Here is a 17,679-nt window from a genome sequence, read left to right as displayed (position 1 = left end):
GCCAAGCCAGTCTCCAGACCTGAACCCAACAGAAAATCTTTGGAGGGAGCTGAAAGTCTGTATTGCCCAACAACAGCCCCGAAACCTGAAGGATCTAGAGAAGGTCTGTATGGAGGAGTGGGCCAAAATCCCTGCTGCAGTGTGTGCAAATCTGGTCAAGAACTACAGGAAACGTATGATCTCTGTAATTGCAAACAAAGGTTTCTGTACCAAATATTAAGTTCTGCTTTTCTGATGTATCAAATACTTATGTCATGCAATCAAATGCAAATTAAAGACTTAAAATCATACAATGTGATTTTCTGGATTGTTGTTTTAGATTCCGTCACTCACAGTTGAAGAGTACCTATGATAAAAATGACAGACTTCCATATGCTTTAAGTGGGAAAACCTGCAAAATCGGCAGTGTATCAAATACTTGTTCTCACCACTGTACTTATCAATTTCAAAATCAAAAACATCAACAATTTTACATTTCAAGTATTTTTGGCAGCATGCGATAACCTCTTAAAAAATGTGTTCTTGTTGTCAAACACCTACTTAAACCCAATATATGACATAAGGAAGTATTTGGACACCATCCGTTGTGCTTATTTCATAAACTAGAAAATGTCAGAGAGCAAAAAGTAATCAGTCAAACTCCACATCATTAGTTGTAAGTCTTTGTCCAGTGCTTTGTGAGGTTAAGGCAGTCTGTCTGTTAGTAGAACCAGACATAGCCTAAGCAAAAAGACAAGTGGGCAGGAAACAGCTCTGGCAACCTGTGGCATCAGGACAGTGGGCAGCAACCAGTCTCTTCATGTTTTGAGAGCAGAGATATCCTGGAGAAGGTTTTTGAGCAGCTCTTGCACTGGTATTTCTTGATGTCAGAGTGTGTCTGTAGGTGTGCTCGGAGGTTGGAGCGGTCAGCAAACGCCCGGCTGCAGTGTGGGCAGGAAAAGGGCTTCTCACCTGGAAAAAAAATAAAATTAAACTAGTTGGGAACATAATGTGATGACCTGAAGCAAATATTATACAAAAACAAATGAATAAAAGTGTAAAGTCTAGTAAGATGGATTGGAATCTAGGCATACCTGTATGTGTCCGAATGTGTCCCTGGAGTAGCCAGGGCCTGGAGAACGCCTTCCCACAGAGCTTGCAGACGCAGGGCAGAGTGTGTGTTCGGATGTGCATCTTCAGGGCGCCCAGACTCACATACTCCTTGTCACAGTACTTGCAGCTGAAATATTTGTGACACTGCCACTGACAGTGCAACTGCCTGTGCTTGGCAAGCCCAGAGAAGGTGAAGTAGGCTTTGTGGCAATCAAAGCATTCAAAACGTTCCTGAATAACACCAGTGGGAACAAGGCCCAGGAGGGGATTACGCATGTTGCCTCTCTCCTCCAGGTATCTAAAGTCCTGTGAGGGCAGGATGGTCTGGGGTCCCAGGGGTTCAGTTCCAGAGTGTGAGTCTCTTAGAGGAATGTTGTGAGACACTGACAGGGAGTAGGTGCTTTCCTGTCTGGGGCTATGCATGGACAGGCTGATGTCCCCGTCCACCCCTGGAAAGTGCATGGAGGCTGGGGTGGGGATTAGACTTGGCCCTGGCAGCCAAGGAGTACTAGAGATGTAACAAAGTAACTCAGGTTGGACCAGGCTAGTGTGGAGCTCTGTAATGACACAAACACCATAATGTCAAAGCTGTTTAACACATGTTTTGAACATGCTCTTTGAGAATACACTGCGTGCACAATTATTAGGCAAATCATATTCCTCAATATTCATTTTATTTTTGAACAAACATAATGCTCTCAATCAATCCAAAATATAATTGAAACTCAAACCTGAATGTTTAACAAAGGAAAAATTAGTTTTGTTTCTTTTTCAGGGGAATACACAAGGGTGCACAATTATTAGGCAACTAAATTACAAAAATAAATGTGTTCAACTCATTTGTTTATTCTCAATTTTTAGAGCAAGGGCAACAAATAACACAAAATGAAAATTAAATAACATTTCTGGCCTTTCAAAAATATTCAGTGACCGATATAGCCACTCTTCTTTTCAATAACTGCCATGAGCCTTCCATGGAGTCTGTCAGTTTCTTGATCTGTTCACGATCAACATTCACTGATACAGCAACCACAGCCTCCCAAATGCTGTTCAATGAGTTGTATTGTCTTCCCTGACTGTAAAGTTCTCCACAAGTTCTCAATAGGATTTATGTCAGGTAAGGAAGGGGGCCAGGTCCTTATTCTGGCATATTTTGAGGCCCTTGCTTGCCAGACAAGCAGTGGAGTACTTGGATGCATGTGATGGAGCATTGTCCTGCATAAAGAACATGGCCTTCTTGAATGCTGAGGGCTTCTTCCTGTACCACTGCTTGAAGAAAGTATCTTCCAGAAACTGGCAGTAGGTATGGTAGTTGAGTTTCAGTCGAACTACCTCATCCTTAATGACAGCAGCCAATACGAGTACCCCTCCTCCACCTTGCTGACGCCTGACTCAAAGCGGTGCCCTGTATCCATTAGTGATGGCCACAGGCCCATCTATCTGGTCCATCAAGAGTCACTCTCATTTCATCTCTCCATAAAACCTTTCAAAAATCAGTCTTCAGGTATTTCTTTGCCCAATCTATACACTTCAACGTGTGAATCTTATTCAGTGGTGGTCGTGTTTCAGCCTTCTTGACCTTGGCCATGTCTCTGAACACTTGACACCTTGTACTTCTGGACACTTCAGGTAGGTTGCAGTTCTGGAAAATGATGGTACCGGAGGATAATGTGTTCCTGGTAGCTTCACCTTTAATTCTTCTTTTGCAGTTCATTTGCACCTTTTTTCTCCATGCATTTTTGCACCCCATTTGACTATTTGCAACAAAACGTTTGATTGTCCAGCGGTCATGCCTCAGTAGTTTGCTACTTCAAGACTGTTGCATCCGTCTGAAAGGCATTTTACAATTAATGACTTTTCAGTCTCAGTTAAATCTCTTTTTGGCCCATTTTACCTGAGGTCATGAAGCTGCCTAATAATTACACGCACCTTGATATAAGGTGTTATTCACTGTGGCCACACCCTCCCTCATTACACCAATACATATCACCTGAAAATGATTCAATCCAATGAGCATTCAAATGTATATGGTCTGGAGTTTGAAAATGTGCATAGAAATAATAATACAATCAGAATACTCACTTGCCTAATAATTGTGCACGTAGTATAATTAGGTAGGTAGGTTAACAGTGAAGTACATAGTTAACGTTCAACATTCATTAACATTTTTATTACCAGTCTCAAAATGAGTGCATATTGATGTACCTAGCCAGACATCCAAAGTTTTAACTGATTCTATTACACATTGTGTTCCCAACTGGAACTACAGTATTTTCATTATGCATTCCCATTTCTCTTCAAATTTTTTTAAAGGTTATCTTGACACTTCATCAACACAGGCCAGTGGTAAGCTAGCTTGTGTTAAGAGGCGAATTGGAACAAAAACCCAGATTTAAAGCGGATTTCTGGTTAAAAAGGCACTGCATTAGCCTCTTCAATGTGTTTAATAGAAACCTTCAGATCCCAGGAGTGAATAACAATAAGCTCTTCTTTTGTGTGACAGATTTTGCACCTGCTAGACTCTAGAACCACATATGGTGTATCCACAAGAAGTTTCTATATTAACCAAGTTAGACTATTCCGTAATCTTATTGTTAGGTTTTATACGTAAGGCTTAATTCAATCAAAGCCACATATTCATGCAGTACCTCTTTTTTTAAATGGTCAAATCAATTGATTGACTGATCTTTTCGATTGTATTTAAAAATCTACTTTAATTATTAAGAATTAAGAGGGTGTGAGGGTATGGGATAAAAATGGTCATGACACTGCTGTTAACATTGTTGGAGCGGGTTTGGATGAATCCAAGCCATATAGCATCCAATCACGCAAGGCTATGAATGGAATAAAATCAATGAAACTTTTTTTAAACAATGAAAGTTAATTGGCGACAGAAAAAAGTAGGAAACGTTATATTCACGTTCGTAATTTTTATAGAAATAATAAAAATCTGACATAATACAAAATATAAAGGTTTACTATACCGTCAACTTTTGAATCCAGTATTCCATAGTTTGGCTTCTTATTAGTGAGTTGTTTTTTTACCAGAAAGGAACGTGGCATTGTTATTGTATTTTATTGCTGAGTCCGCAAGTGCCAGTTACAGCGTCGCTGAGTAGATTGAGTAGGATGACCTGTTAAATAAATAGCTGTTACTTGGAGGCTGTCTTCTACTTCGCATTCTTCTATGGAGTGGGGAGTCAGGTGCAGTGTCGCGGTAAATTAGCTTGCACACACTGTCGGACCAATTATAATGAAAGGACAAGTGCATAGGGCGGAACCTCTACGTCGATCAGCATACCCCAACTAAACAGGTGCATCGCGATATACACTGTACACGTCTTGAAGCAAGTAGAATTGGTTTAACTAGAACTGAAATAGCTTTTACACAGAAAGCACATTTCTTGTATTTTCCCCGACACTAATTGGATATAATCTGATCATTACCAGAACGGATGTGATTGGTCAAGACGAACAACAAAAAATATTAGAATTGGTCTGCTTGTGTAAAGGCAGCCTTATTAATCCATTTAAAACTTTCAGTTAATCAACATCAGATGCTAGCCGATAGAAAGTCAACCCAGTTTTTTACTTCAAAAACACCGCACATTTTAAAATTCGTTTCTAGTCCAGCTAGGCCAACCAGGACAGTGTTCATATGTATACATTAATTGGCACTGTGAATAAATCAACTTTTCCTAGGCCTTTTCTCCATTCTATGGTTTCGTTTCACAAGCGTCATTTGAAAACAGAATAATCGAGATATCTGGGGCATAAAGACCCTGAAACACTATGGTAACAATTTCACTAAGCTTTTTCTAAAGAATACTTAAACTTTAGCGTTGAATATATTTTAAGTACACTTAACATTGCGTCCTCAATATTTCATTACATGTACAACAATATTTGTCAACAGTCTAATAACTTCTCCAACCTTTTCTGTTGAAGCGTCACGGAAATACCATCTCTCATTAACCCAGACCACATTCATCCAATTATCGCCATCTAGCGTCTTAGATTAAGAAACAAAGACTGCATTTTTTGGTTGATTTATTTAATAAAACTATTCACATACATTGTTATTGTACCAATAAGATATCCATTATAAAAAGAAAATTCACAAATATGCTTCTTTAGAACCAAAAATAATAAAACGGTTAAAAAGGTTGTTTTGATACTTAAAATTCAACTCAAACTTAGATGTTTACACATTTAAAAGCATTTATTGAGCATGAAAAAAAATCATTGGAATATCAAAGCAAAACTTAATTTCATGCTATAGTTTGAAAGAAATTACGTTCATGACATGGCTCAAACAGAAGCAAAAACAAATCAAAATAATATTACACTCAAGTACAATATGTAAGTTGTTTGAGTCCATTAGGCAGCAGGAGTAACCATGTAAAGTCCATGTTAGCCTCCTGCTAAAGCAAGGCCAAGTGCCACCGACCCCATGCTAAAGACAATGAACACATTTTTCTAAAATTTTACGTCTGCACAAATCAAATTTCCAAACCGGATGTGCCAAAAACACTTCAAAAAGGGAAATAGAAAGCGTTCATTCCAGACATCCAACTGTTGAAAGCCGGATACTTGCAGAGCAAAAAAGGTTTTGAGACCGACTTCTCAATCCTCTCCTCCTCCGTACATGTCAGCCAGCTTTTTAAAGCGCGGGCCCCAGTCTTGAAAGACATCATAGTCCTGGTCGTCTCCTGAGCTGGAGGAGTTGAGAGAGCTCAGGGAGCCAGCCTCAGAGCCACCACCTTCATAGTCAAAAACCAGGAGGGAGTCATAGGGAGGAGCTGTGGGGTCGTTATCAGCCGCCTTTAGGTTCTGGTCAACAGAAAAAAATACATGTAAACATCTTGGATGTACAGTAGAAGTGGAATGACAGAATCAATGTCCTGTTAGTCCACTGACAAATTCAGATCTGGATTCCTCAACCTTATACCCACAGTACAAGTTCAACTTACATCTTCAATGAAATTTCCAATCTCAGCTGGGTTGGCTGGCCGGGGGCGATACGCGGGTCGGGGCATAGTCGGGGCAATGTCATTCCGGTAAACATCAGGGCGGTTATCCAGTCCTCTGTGCAGAACGCTCAAGTCATAGTCCTGAAGGTGGAAAGATGTACAACAAAAATAACAATCTTGTGTTCAGAAGATACAAATCTATTAACTTCAGGAGACTTAAGTTACAAAGATCGAAATAGTTATCAAATTCATGTTATGGCAAAAGTAGCCACTGGTTATCCCAATAATGAATTGACCTCTGGGAGAACCCTTTGGTATGGTCTGAGGTATTCTTCTCACCTGGTCATCCTCTCCACCTCCCTCTTCATCATAGTAGTAGATGTTGTCCCTGACATCATCCTCTGGTAGCAGAGGCTCCTTCTTCTCCCCACCTCTTCGCCTCATGAACATGAGCAGGAGAAGAGCCAACACTGGAGCACCACAAAGAGAGCAATAACTCACTAGCACCCCATTCAATACAAACAATTACACACGTAGGCTTTGAGGATTGCAATAACCAAATTTGGAAGTGACGTTTTACACCTCAAATTAAAAACTTACGTAGGAGTAGCAGGACAGCTCCTAGAATTCCCAGAATGGCAGAAAGGCCGACGCCAGCCACAGCTTTATCGTTGCACTGGACGTCATCTCCTGTGCAATCACACACCGTCGCCTGGATGATGCTGTCCTGATACATGCCAAGGTTGTCGGTCACTCTCAGGACAACATTGTAAACTCCACTGTCCAATAAGGTCCTCAGTTTCAAGATAATACCAGTCTCTAAAACAAAGAACGAGTCAATTAAACTCAAGACCAACCCGAACGGGGGGGGGGTGTTACTAATTTGCCAAATACTGCACTGTCTTACTTGTTGCATTCATTTTGGCAGTCCAGTTGGAATTGGACTGCCCCTGAAGCTGTACAGAGAATGGGGCACCATTGCTCCCTTCGTCTTGATCTGTGACTGCCAGGTGTTTTTCGGAGGACTCCCTGTTGCAGACACTGATCTCACGTTCGTAGATGACTGGGGCGTTGTCATTCACATCTTCCAGCTGAATAATCAGGGTGCCAGTGCCTGTTGCAGGGGTGTCATCTGCAAATCCACCATAGAGTATTGTTACACACGGTAAAGAAAAGGGCGCAGACTAACTTGTAATATTAACTTACAAGTGAGAAAGGGGAACATGACATACCATTGTCAATACCCAGTACAGTAACAGTGTACTTGTTGTCTACAACAAAATTAGATTCTCTGTCCATGGTGCTCTTCACTCTAATCATTCCAGTGTCTTTGTTGATACTGAACCATCCAGCATCATCTTTACGGATCTTGTACCTAAGGAAGGTGTGGAAAGATGGGTGAGCTTTTTTGCTGAAAGAGCAAAGGTCTGGATGCTTACACTGCAGAACAGACCACAGGACACCCTGGGTCACAAAAAAACTTGGACAAAACTTAAACAATTGTCAAGTAGCATTCTGATCTTACGTGACTGTCTGTTTCCTTGCCGTGTCTGGGTCCGTGGCGGTGTACACAACCACAGTACTGTTCAGAGGGAGATCCTCTGGTTTGGTAATGGTCTTCGTCACCGGGCTGAAAATTGGAGCTTCATTCACATCCTCCACATTCACTGTAACGGTAGCGGTGGAGGTGCGCAGGATGCCGACAAAAGGGATTTCATTCTCCACAGTCACCAACAGGTTATACTTGCTCTTCTTCTCAAAATCAAGGGGCTGTATTAATAAAAGAGTAACTCATCAGCAAAGGAATCCTTCAGACATCGAATCAGGCAATGGCATTTAAATTTAAATTTTGAATTTTCAGCCCACATCCAAATTCCATCATATGCACATTCAAAAGCCATGTCCAACTACAGTAGGCTTGTTTTTCAGTGTTCAAGACAATAGTTACAAATTATCTACTGTCCAGAACAACAACAAGTATATAACTAAAATACCTGCCAAAATTAACACTAGTACGAGGGGGTATTAGCTCAGTTGCATTTCCAGGATAATTTCAACATACCTTGGCAGTGTAAATGATACCCTCCTGCTTGCTAGGGCCTGCGCGTACAGCAAAAGCCTTATCAGGGTCCCCCTCAATTATCTTGTAGACGGTGGCCCAGGCAGAAGTGTCTGGATCATCTGCGTCAGTCGCTGTCATGGTCACAACTTCGACGTCAGCTTGGTTCTCTGGAACGGACGCAGTGTACTGCAGAAACAGAAAGCATCATTCTAAAGAACCAATAAAAGGTTTCAAAACCATTGTATGGCTTTAATACAGCATTCTGTTCAGTAATGTGCTTACCGAAGGCTCTGTGAACTGTGGAGCATTGTCATTGCTGTCTGCTATCGTAATAATTACTGTGGAGGTGGTAGTGTATCCATCTCCATTTAGATCAGCAGCTTGGATTTCCAAAGTATATTTGGGATTTTTCTAGTGTAACAGACAAACGTATGCAATGGGAAATTAAATACCAGGTCAAACATGTGACACGCAGGATGTAAACAAAAACATAATGAATCGACAAGACAATTTATTTGGAGACCAACCTCTCGGTCCAACCCAGCTCTGGCAACCTGAATCCCTCCAGTTACAGAGTTGATGAAAAACATGTTGGGTCCTGGCAGTTCAGGATCCTGACGAATAATGCTGTACTTGAGATCAGAATTGGCATTGCCCAGCTCATCATCATCCGTGGCATTTACTGTCATGAACACCTCACCTGAACAGTGGAACATTTAAATCAATCTTCCCAGCAACAAATACACAACAGGAACTTACACAACACTTGCAAACCTCTAAAAACACAACATCCAAAACAAGAGATATAGTAACAGGGATGTATAATTTGTACACACAAAGAACAAGCCTTTTGTGCATATCACATTGGGATAATTATAGTTAATCTGAGCCTAGGACAAAGAATGTCTTGCTGACAAGCAGAAAAGACAAGGATATAATATTAGAAGTGTATTGAATAAAAATCCATAAACAACTTCAAAGACAGCAGGCCCCAAGTGTGTAAACATACCTATTGGTGAAGACTCCGTAACTTCTCCCATAAATGGATTTTTGATAAACACAGGTTTGTTGTCGTTCTGGTCAATGACTTTTACAATGATCTCCATAGGGTCCTCAGCCTTAAGTTCTGAATCTGCTACTAGAGCTTCTGCAAAGAGCTTGAAAATGCACAAATAACATGTTAGCATGACACTAAAGTCCTGAATTAAGAAAGTCTTGAATTAACAAATAAACACCTACCACATACTGGTCTTGTTTCTCCCTGTCCAAAGGCGCATTCACATAGAGGGTCCCAGAATTCTTGTCCACAGTGAAGAGCCCCTTAGGGGGTGCATCTGCCCCTGGGCCAGTGATCAAGTAAGTGATCTTCACCTCTTTATTATTAGACTTGATCTGGTAAGACAAAAATCACGTGTTAATAAGACAATGCCCAACACTGTGTCTTAACCATCCATGGTCCGAGGGAATTTCACTACTTGGACATTTTGGGTCATAGATTCATTTCTGTAACAGATACAACCTATTTTGATGTATCCTTGTAATCACAACCCCTTGGCTACAATAAAAACACAAAACAGACTTCAGGGTCACCATTTAGAAAACTAATCTATTGGAAAGGCAAAAAAATTTTTTTCGGAAAACACTTCTGCCATTCAGCATAATGTTTATTTCTTTTTAGCATCATAAAGTTCTATGTCAATGGTATTCCCTGATATTTTCATGCTTTTACTGTCAAATTTACACAATGGGGTTGAAACAAATGACATAATAGTAAGTATAAAATATAGGCACCCCTAGAAATAAAACACTAAAAGAAATAATACTGAATGTATCACTTTTTACGTGTCAAGACGCAGAACGGCCACCAGATGGCAGCACAGGATCACTAGTGCAGTTTGGACTTCTATAATTTATAAACGAAGAAAAATTACCAACTTCTTCCCAAAAACTTAAGAACATTCCCATACTATGTTGACAGAAGAAAATGTTTATATCATATTTATGTATGTGTATTATGGTTCAATACATCAGATAGTGATGTACACCCTTAATCCCTATAGTTGTCTACACATTAGCCTTTCTAAGATGCGTGGTCAATGTCGTTGCCTGGTGAAAAGTTTTCCTGCAGGCTGTGGTTCCCATATCAACCCAAACTATACAGACAACCCAAACTATAGACGAACGCTTCACGAAGGTGGCTACATAAAATATACCATTGAAACCGGATGATTACGGCAATTCGATTTTCATTAATATTTATGCAAATGAGCGCAGAGGGCTCTATCTGCGGATCCGCGGATTGAAACCTGGGTGGGTTAAAAAATTAATAAAAAGGGATAATGCAACCTAGATTCATATTCGGGTAACATTTTGCTTTCCCCAAGGCCTTTAAGTTTCATTAAAACTGTCTTAATCTGGAACAATGACTTGGCATTTTCTAGCTATCAACGACATTGTTGCCAAAGAACAGAGACTCTGTAGTATCTTCAGAAAATAGTTTGCATAGTGCCTGTTTGAATGCTTGCATGACAGATTACTGAATTTAGCTTGAAGTGTCTGAGTTTGTTAGTGCAATGCAGCTTTTGTGGCTCAGGACAGTATCAATTAATGAATTTGGACAACGCTAACTCCAGGCTGGGACAGAAGTGAATAATAGCTTGGGAAAAATGACTCCATGGGCCTTCAAGAACCACTCTGGGTAAGCATAATTTCACCCAAATATGAATCTTGGTCAACCTTCTGATTTAACTACAGGACACTTACCTGCACCACCTTTTTGGGGAAAGGGCCTTTATCGTTCTCTGGGAAGTTAATTGGGGGAATAACCCAGTCCCTCTTCCTTCTTCTCAAACCCCCTGAAGAATTGGGAAACTCTAGCACAGGTACAGATCCACTGTATCCTAACTGTGGAATGAAAACAAGAACCTTGGAAGATCAATTCAGTTTTAAAAAGACATTTAAAAAGTAGTGACTTCTGCAATGGATAACAACAATGCAGTCATTCATGTGTCTAAGCATTTTTTGGATAATGTCTCTGCACTAAAATTGGTACTAAATTAATTGTTTGAATGGTTATGAGAATATGCATGTCTCCCCTAAACATGTCCGCAGAGAGAAAAATACTTCAGGATTAACAGAGACCTTGTCACAATTAGACCTTGGTGTTTGGCTAACCTCGCTAATTTGTATTGTGCGGTTTCAATGACTACTCCCGGTTATAGTCTAATGCTTAGTATTTTGTCTTGTTGAAAATCGCTAGACGGCAGCTCTAAGCCAATCAGAAAATGGGAGAAGAAATCACTAGTAAAAATCTACGAGAATATACAATTTCTTGCGCAAAACCTATCGTCTACACAGTGTTCTCTACCGATAAGCAGCCAGTGTGAATGTGACAAACGCTAATGGGGATGAGGGGCTAATTACTCTGCTGTCTATTATGCCTATAGAACTAGATTACCATTGATCTCAATCAGTTTCGCAGTGAGTTGTACAGTGGTGCTGACCACTGGGCTACACAGCGGCTTAGCACAAAATTGCCATTTACAAACATGCAAGCACAAATGGTCTTGGAGTTATTTTTTAAAATAACCACCCTCAACAGCAAGACACTTTCCCCTGTTATTACAATGTGTTCCATTACAGAACCAAATGAACGGATTACTATAACAGAACATCACTGCAGTTGACTATAAACAACAATTCACCCTAGTAGCCTATAGAGATGACCCAATTCAGGCAATTGTTTGATCAGGCCGTCAGTCAACTAAGATTTTGTATCCAATTGTATCCAAACTGGCAGTTATGGTACAGAGGCGTATTCCAACATGTTGAACAATTAAGAGCATTTTCCAGCAATGGAAATGTCACAACGAAAATACAAAGTTGCTGACACCCAAATGAATTGCAGTACACACCATATACATTGTGTGTGATAAATGCCAGTCACTGGTTTTGAAGTTCATATACCCTAACATGACCTCAGACAGATCAGTCGAACCAGCCAACAAAGTGTTCCTGGACAAGGCTAATATCCAAGTATACATTTAATCAGGGCCAGCAAGGTGGCCTACTGGTTAAGCCATCTGTCTTGTGACTGAAAGGTCCCTGGTTGTAAAATAAACAAGAAACCAGGCAAGTCTAGTTCAGCTGGCCCGCAACAGAAATGTTGCCACCTTGAGATTCGAACCCGGGTCGCCCGCATGAAAGGCTGTGTCGTTAACCACGACACCAAACAAAACCTTAGCCACAGGCCGTTTTAAAAGTTAATTGGCCATTGGTGAATGAAATTGATAGTTAAACTAACTAACGTTTCTTACTAAGTTTACCTCCACCACAACTAGCGGCCTATGTATTGCGTTTGCCACTAGCTGTTTTAACAGTGTATTAGCCAGTAATAAGCTTTACCGGTATCTACTAACTTACTGAAATAGTCACAAGAATTGATAAATTGGTAGGGAGTCTGCCAAAGCTTTTTCATTTCATGGCATTAGAACTTATTTTCTTAATTAATTTGTGAATGACATTTATACAATAACTATCAATAAAAGCAAGGATAACTAACTCATCATGTGAAAAGACAAGAGAATCGTGGAATATACCAGATATAATGTCTTTGCTCTCAATAGATTCAAACTTAGGTCTTCCACATGAGAGGCACAGTCTTTAACCAGTACGCCACGGCATTACACGTTTCAGCAGTCGCTAGACTCCACTGAGGATTGTGTTTAACTAACTAACGTTTCTTAAGTTTACCTCCACCACAAATAGCGTAAATTAACTGTATTGCTTTTGCCACTGGCAATTTTAACTGCTTATTAGCCAGTAATAGGCTTACTAGTATCTTCTAATTTCCGATGAATAATCATAAGAATTGAGCAATTGCTAGCGAGAATGAAGATGAACGTTTCCATGGCTGAAACAGTCGCAATATAACTGTATACAGTTTCAGTTAAGGCTCACTATAACGTAAATACTGTATGTTGTAGCTAGCAAATGTGTTTGTCAATCCTGACCCAAAATGCATGCACGGATGCATACTTAAAAAATCCACCAGAAACAGTCGCAATATAACCCTATACAGTTTCAGGTTCAGCCAGCAAAGTGTTCGTCAATGCGGAATAATTCACAATGCGTACTTCGCTTCGCCTGTGAGGAGATATGAACTCGGGGCCTATAGTTAACAAGTCTGCTTCTCTAACCACTACGCTATTTAACAAGGGCCAGTCATTCAATCAGTCACTCGCTCAGTAAGAGACATTCGCTCTTCTTAGCTGGCTCCACTTACATGGCCCGGCAAAAATATAAACCAGATACAAGTGGAAATGCATTTAGATCTTGTTATACCAAGCTGTTAAGACAAACAGGTGTTGAAAGTTGATGTTAATGGACTTCAGGTCTCTGTGCTAAAGGTAGTTTTAAAAATAGCATTTCTCAAGAGTAAGACAATACACCTACATTTTCAAAATATGCATTGTAAGATCAGAGAAATTGTCAATGACATGTGAAAAAAAAAAAGTATGAACAGAACCTATTACATTAGAAGCCTTACAACTTTTTTTGCAGGGGGGGGGGCAGTTTCCCCATCTATCCACTTGAGAGCAGAGTTTAATTTCAAAGATACCTGTGGCTGGGTGGTCATCTCGTCATGGTGGTGGCGTTTGGCCTCATGCAACACTCTCACTGGAACTGTGACCTTCTTGCCCATGGAGTGGACAGAGACATGTAACAGCTTATATCCATTATGAAGAGTCACTCCCCTCTTCAGTTTCAGGGTCCCGTCTCCATCTACTTTGAAGCGTGAGTCGTCGGAATGAAAGAGAAAACTGGTTCGGCTGGTGCAGTCATCAAAAACCACTGAAATATTTAAGAAAGGTGGTCAGACTACATGCAAAAATATTTTCACCCTATAAAGTAACAATTACAATCACTTAAACAGGAGCAGACTTAAAACACAGCATCTCATACGCATTGCAAGAACCACATTCCATTAGTGTTATCTTTTGAAAAGCTAAACGCCAGACAGAAAAAGATTCTGTGGTACAGTAACTGAAAAAGGTTGGGAACCACTGGACACTGGAATAAAGCATGACTTGACTAATAACATTAACAGAGTAGCAAATAGCTTGGACGAAACCATCTTCATGATCTCAATTTAGATCATGAATGACTTGCAAACTAATCGATGTACCCATATCAACCAATTACATTAAATTGTAATAATTGTAATGTAGGACAATATACATTTCACCAGCTGGAGAATAAGCTGCCATGGAATGCTACTACAGCCTACCAGAATCATTGCAGTCCACAATCCTGTGTGGACAGACAAAACCCAAAGGGGCCTGAAGCCGTGAAGGAAGAGCTTTAAACTGGTCAACCCCTAATTTAAGACTAGGACAGGTGGGCAACAAGCCCTGGTTTCACCTTACACAAAAGGCACAAGCCTCTCTCTACAACGGTCTGAACCACTCAGGTGTGAGTGTCTCATGTTGACAAAATACCTTGATTCACTACTTTTTTTCTTAAAATGCCTCAGCATTGCTTAGAAAGATGTTAGAAAAAAATTCAGAACACGATCCCCTAAAACATCCTCATGGAGGATCTTGCATGAATTCAGTTTGATAAACTGAGGTTCAATACAATTAGCCTACTACAGTAACGTACCAAGATAATTGTTACATACCAAGGTAAACCCTGAATTATTGTTGTTGGCAATTCCAGTCTCTTATATAAAGATCTACAATTTAGTTCAGGAAAAATACAGCAGATCATGTGTGATAGGGGTTGTCACAATGAACCTGTGCAGTAGTTTTAAGACTGGCTTATGATGAGTCACAAAGCTGCGTTTACAGTTGGTCCAATTCTTTTCTTGATTTTCTTTTTAATCAAGTGATAATGTAATTAGTGAAAAAGAAATGTTATAACTCAATTTGAAAAAATAAACAAATAGCCGACTAAAATTATACATATTTTTGACTTCGCAACAGAGAAAATTACCAATTTCCCTCTATCATAAAAGGACAGGGTGTAGGTTGTGGAAGTCTATAGATGTCTTCCAGTAACTTATCTCAAAGGGAGAATGAGAACAATAACAATGACACAGACTAGCTCCGTATCACTAGATTAGTTAATATCCGACACTGAAACTTGATGAGGCAAATGTTTTCTCCAATGGGATTGAGGTAGCATTTCTTAGACCTATACCTACAGAAAATACTTTTTCCATTTAAAATAACCAATCAGTTGAGGTGCAATGTCAAAATAATCACAGCAGATTTCACTGAGGAATCTAAGCCATCTTAGTGGTTGTTCCAGGAAGTCTAACCAGTTTTACTGTATACCGGTCAGATCACCGAACTTGCACCTACATGAACACGCCCAGTGAAACTACCAGGAAATCAGCAATGGAAAAAATGTGCTCACTCACAACGAAATTCAACCACAACCTATTTACGAAGTCAATTAATTGATCACAACCTGAAATCATAAGATGGTCATAACTAAAGTCCTAATTCAAGAAAAGGTGTAAAATAACCCTCCAATAGCCCCTATCCCAGAAAGACAATTTAAAACAAAGACTTGGAAAACAGGGAAGGCCAATGCAGTGCCATGTTTGCCAAGTAATGGGCAGCCACACATTTACAAACAGATACAAGGCTTATCAAAGGGTGTTACTGAACGTCCAAGAGATGAGTCTATGCTTTACATCAAACAAACAAAACATCAGTTTGAAAACAAATCAGGCTTGAAAGAGATTGCTAGCAACACAATTACAAGGAACGTTCAGGGTATTTGCAAATTAACTTCAGCAATTAAGCAATTTTAAAGCGTAGAGTATGGTAAAATTATGAGGAATAACAAAGTCTATTCTATTGCATAAGATCACAACTAGTAAGATATTAAACATTTACAAAATGATCTCCTATAAACAAAACAAAGCTGGGGTTAATGGGTGCTATGACATTTTTAGTGACAGGGAGTTAGTAAATTCTTACCTTTCCCTAGTCTCCGGCCACTTTGTAAGTGGTTTCTTTCCACTTTGAAAATGTACAGGTCTGAGTCGAAGCCAGGTAGACATGTTGACTCTTCAAATGACCATGAGGTCTTTCAAAAGGAAAACCAAAAGCAGTAAGTCAGAAGTAGAAATCATAATCAACTCCATAAAGTCATGAAAAATAATGTACCTTAAAAACGTAATTAAAAATCATATCAATGGATTTTCATTTCGACTGAACTCAACTGTGTACAGTACTGTAGCAGTTTAAGATTCCACAAAAACTAAACCTAATAAGATTACAGTAGTCTGTACTGTGAAGTGAAATATCACTATACCAATTTTAAAAAGATATTCACAGAACCACAATATACCCAGCTGCATTACAAATCCTACTTATTGTTGATTCTCGGTGTTAGAACCTGATTGAGCAAAGTTTAAAAACCGAAAAGCTGACAAAAATCCAGACATCATTAAAAAGTATTTTTCATTCGACCAACCCAACATTAACAATGGGTGAGCCGAAAAAATTCAGTTAAATTGCGTAGACTAATGTATTTACGTAGCTACATGGCGTGTAAAAAGCACAGACAAAAATGTTACCTGGAGAAAAAATATTAAAACGCCCAACTCAACGAACCAAAAGGGCCCCATTTGTTGTGAATCCTCTCTGGATATTCTTTTCACACAGGTTTTCTAAAAAGTTGTCCGATAACGTGTAGAGTGAAAAGCTTTCTAGTTTAAAGGTGCGCTTTCGATGCCGTCGGTTAAATTAGTGAAACAAGCTCCAGCAGGTAGTGATGACGTTGCAAGCAGGTGACCTCGCCCATCCGCTCGCTCCAAGTTTGGGCATGGAGAGCCACTCATGAAACCTTTGTGATCGCTCCTTCTACCAGCACCTGTGAAAGACAGGTACATTGTCATACTCCAGAAACCCAGAACAGGGTCATGAGTGCCACATCATTAAGGGAGAATGTGAAATTTCTCATCCAGAGAACTGAAAATAAGTTGTAATTAATTTCATGATCAAAATAATTTGTAATAAAACAGTGAGCTTAATTGACAATGAATCAACTAAACTGCAATTTCTCTAAATAATATTTTCATTTGAATGACCAGTTTAGATCATAAAAAAAACTTAAATAAATAAAAAATAAAAAATCTGTAGATATTCTTCACCTTATGCTTTCCTCAGCATGTAGTAAAGTCTACATGTTAATGTGAGAGACCAAGCACTATCCTACCACAATCACTTCTTTCAAAGGAACCATTCATCCTACTAGTTTGACCACGTCGTACTTCATGATCCTAAAGCCTGTCCAGTTGAGGAATGAAACTGTGTTAGTTAACAAAATAATTAAAATAATCCTATTTCAGAAAACCATTGTAATTTTATATTTATGTCAATCAGTGTTTATATGGCTGCCCCATGCAAGTGAGCCACACATAATCATGAGTTCCATAAACATCTCCAGTCAGCATAACACATCAATACTAAACTAATGTGTAGATGTGTTTTACTCTAGTTTCCTGTGGACCTAATTGGTTACAAAGACATC

The 17,679-nt window shown here is 39.5% G+C and overlaps 2 protein-coding genes across 2 annotated transcripts; both read right to left on the bottom strand.

Annotated features, from left to right (window-relative positions):
* Positions 1-493: 493 nt before the first annotated feature.
* On the bottom strand, positions 494-4,345 carry snai3 (snail family zinc finger 3). The gene is made up of 3 exons (XM_010881265.3): positions 4,077-4,345; positions 1,074-1,649; positions 494-951 (listed from the first exon to the last, which is right to left on the bottom strand). Exons 1-3 carry the CDS (start codon positions 4,153-4,155, stop codon positions 770-772), a joined length of 837 nt encoding a protein of 278 aa, XP_010879567.1. The 5' UTR covers positions 4,156-4,345; the 3' UTR covers positions 494-769.
* A 784-nt stretch (positions 4,346-5,129) lies between these two features.
* cdh31 (cadherin 31) lies at positions 5,130-16,908 on the bottom strand. Its single transcript, XM_010881254.4, has 16 exons — positions 16,724-16,908; positions 16,122-16,230; positions 13,748-13,980; positions 10,891-11,031; positions 9,367-9,519; positions 9,137-9,284; positions 8,655-8,827; positions 8,410-8,538; positions 8,128-8,313; positions 7,591-7,835; positions 7,298-7,440; positions 6,973-7,197; positions 6,666-6,884; positions 6,405-6,535; positions 6,066-6,206; positions 5,130-5,925 (listed from the first exon to the last, which is right to left on the bottom strand). The coding sequence occupies exons 1-16, from the start codon at positions 16,772-16,774 to the stop codon at positions 5,719-5,721; spliced, it is 2,634 nt and encodes an 877-aa protein (XP_010879556.2). The 5' UTR covers positions 16,775-16,908; the 3' UTR covers positions 5,130-5,718.
* Positions 16,909-17,679: the final 771 nt, after the last annotated feature.

This window comes from Esox lucius, chromosome 2, assembly GCF_011004845.1.
Source record: "Esox lucius isolate fEsoLuc1 chromosome 2, fEsoLuc1.pri, whole genome shotgun sequence".
Taxonomy (NCBI): domain Eukaryota; kingdom Metazoa; phylum Chordata; class Actinopteri; order Esociformes; family Esocidae; genus Esox; species Esox lucius.
Note: the sequence above shows the minus strand (reverse complement) of the source record. Positions and strands in the feature narration are given on the sequence as shown.

Coding starts and splice junctions, on each gene's coding strand:
- snai3 (XM_010881265.3), bottom strand. CDS start 4,155: ATGCCACGTTCCTTTCTGGTAAAAAAACAACTCACTAATAAGAAGCCA. Junction 1,650..4,076: donor ACTGGATTCAAAAGTTGACG/GTATAGTAAACC, acceptor GTGTCATTACAG/AGCTCCACACTAGCCTGGTC. Junction 952..1,073: donor ACACATTCGGACACATACAG/GTATGCCTAGAT, acceptor TTTTTTTTCCAG/GTGAGAAGCCCTTTTCCTGC.
- cdh31 (XM_010881254.4), bottom strand. CDS start 16,774: ATGGGGCCCTTTTGGTTCGTTGAGTTGGGCGTTTTAATATTTTTTCTC. Junction 8,314..8,409: donor CACAGTTCACAGAGCCTTCG/GTAAGCACATTA, acceptor CTGTTTCTGCAG/TACACTGCGTCCGTTCCAGA. Junction 6,207..6,404: donor GAGGTGGAGAGGATGACCAG/GTGAGAAGAATA, acceptor TTCCACCTTCAG/GACTATGACTTGAGCGTTCT.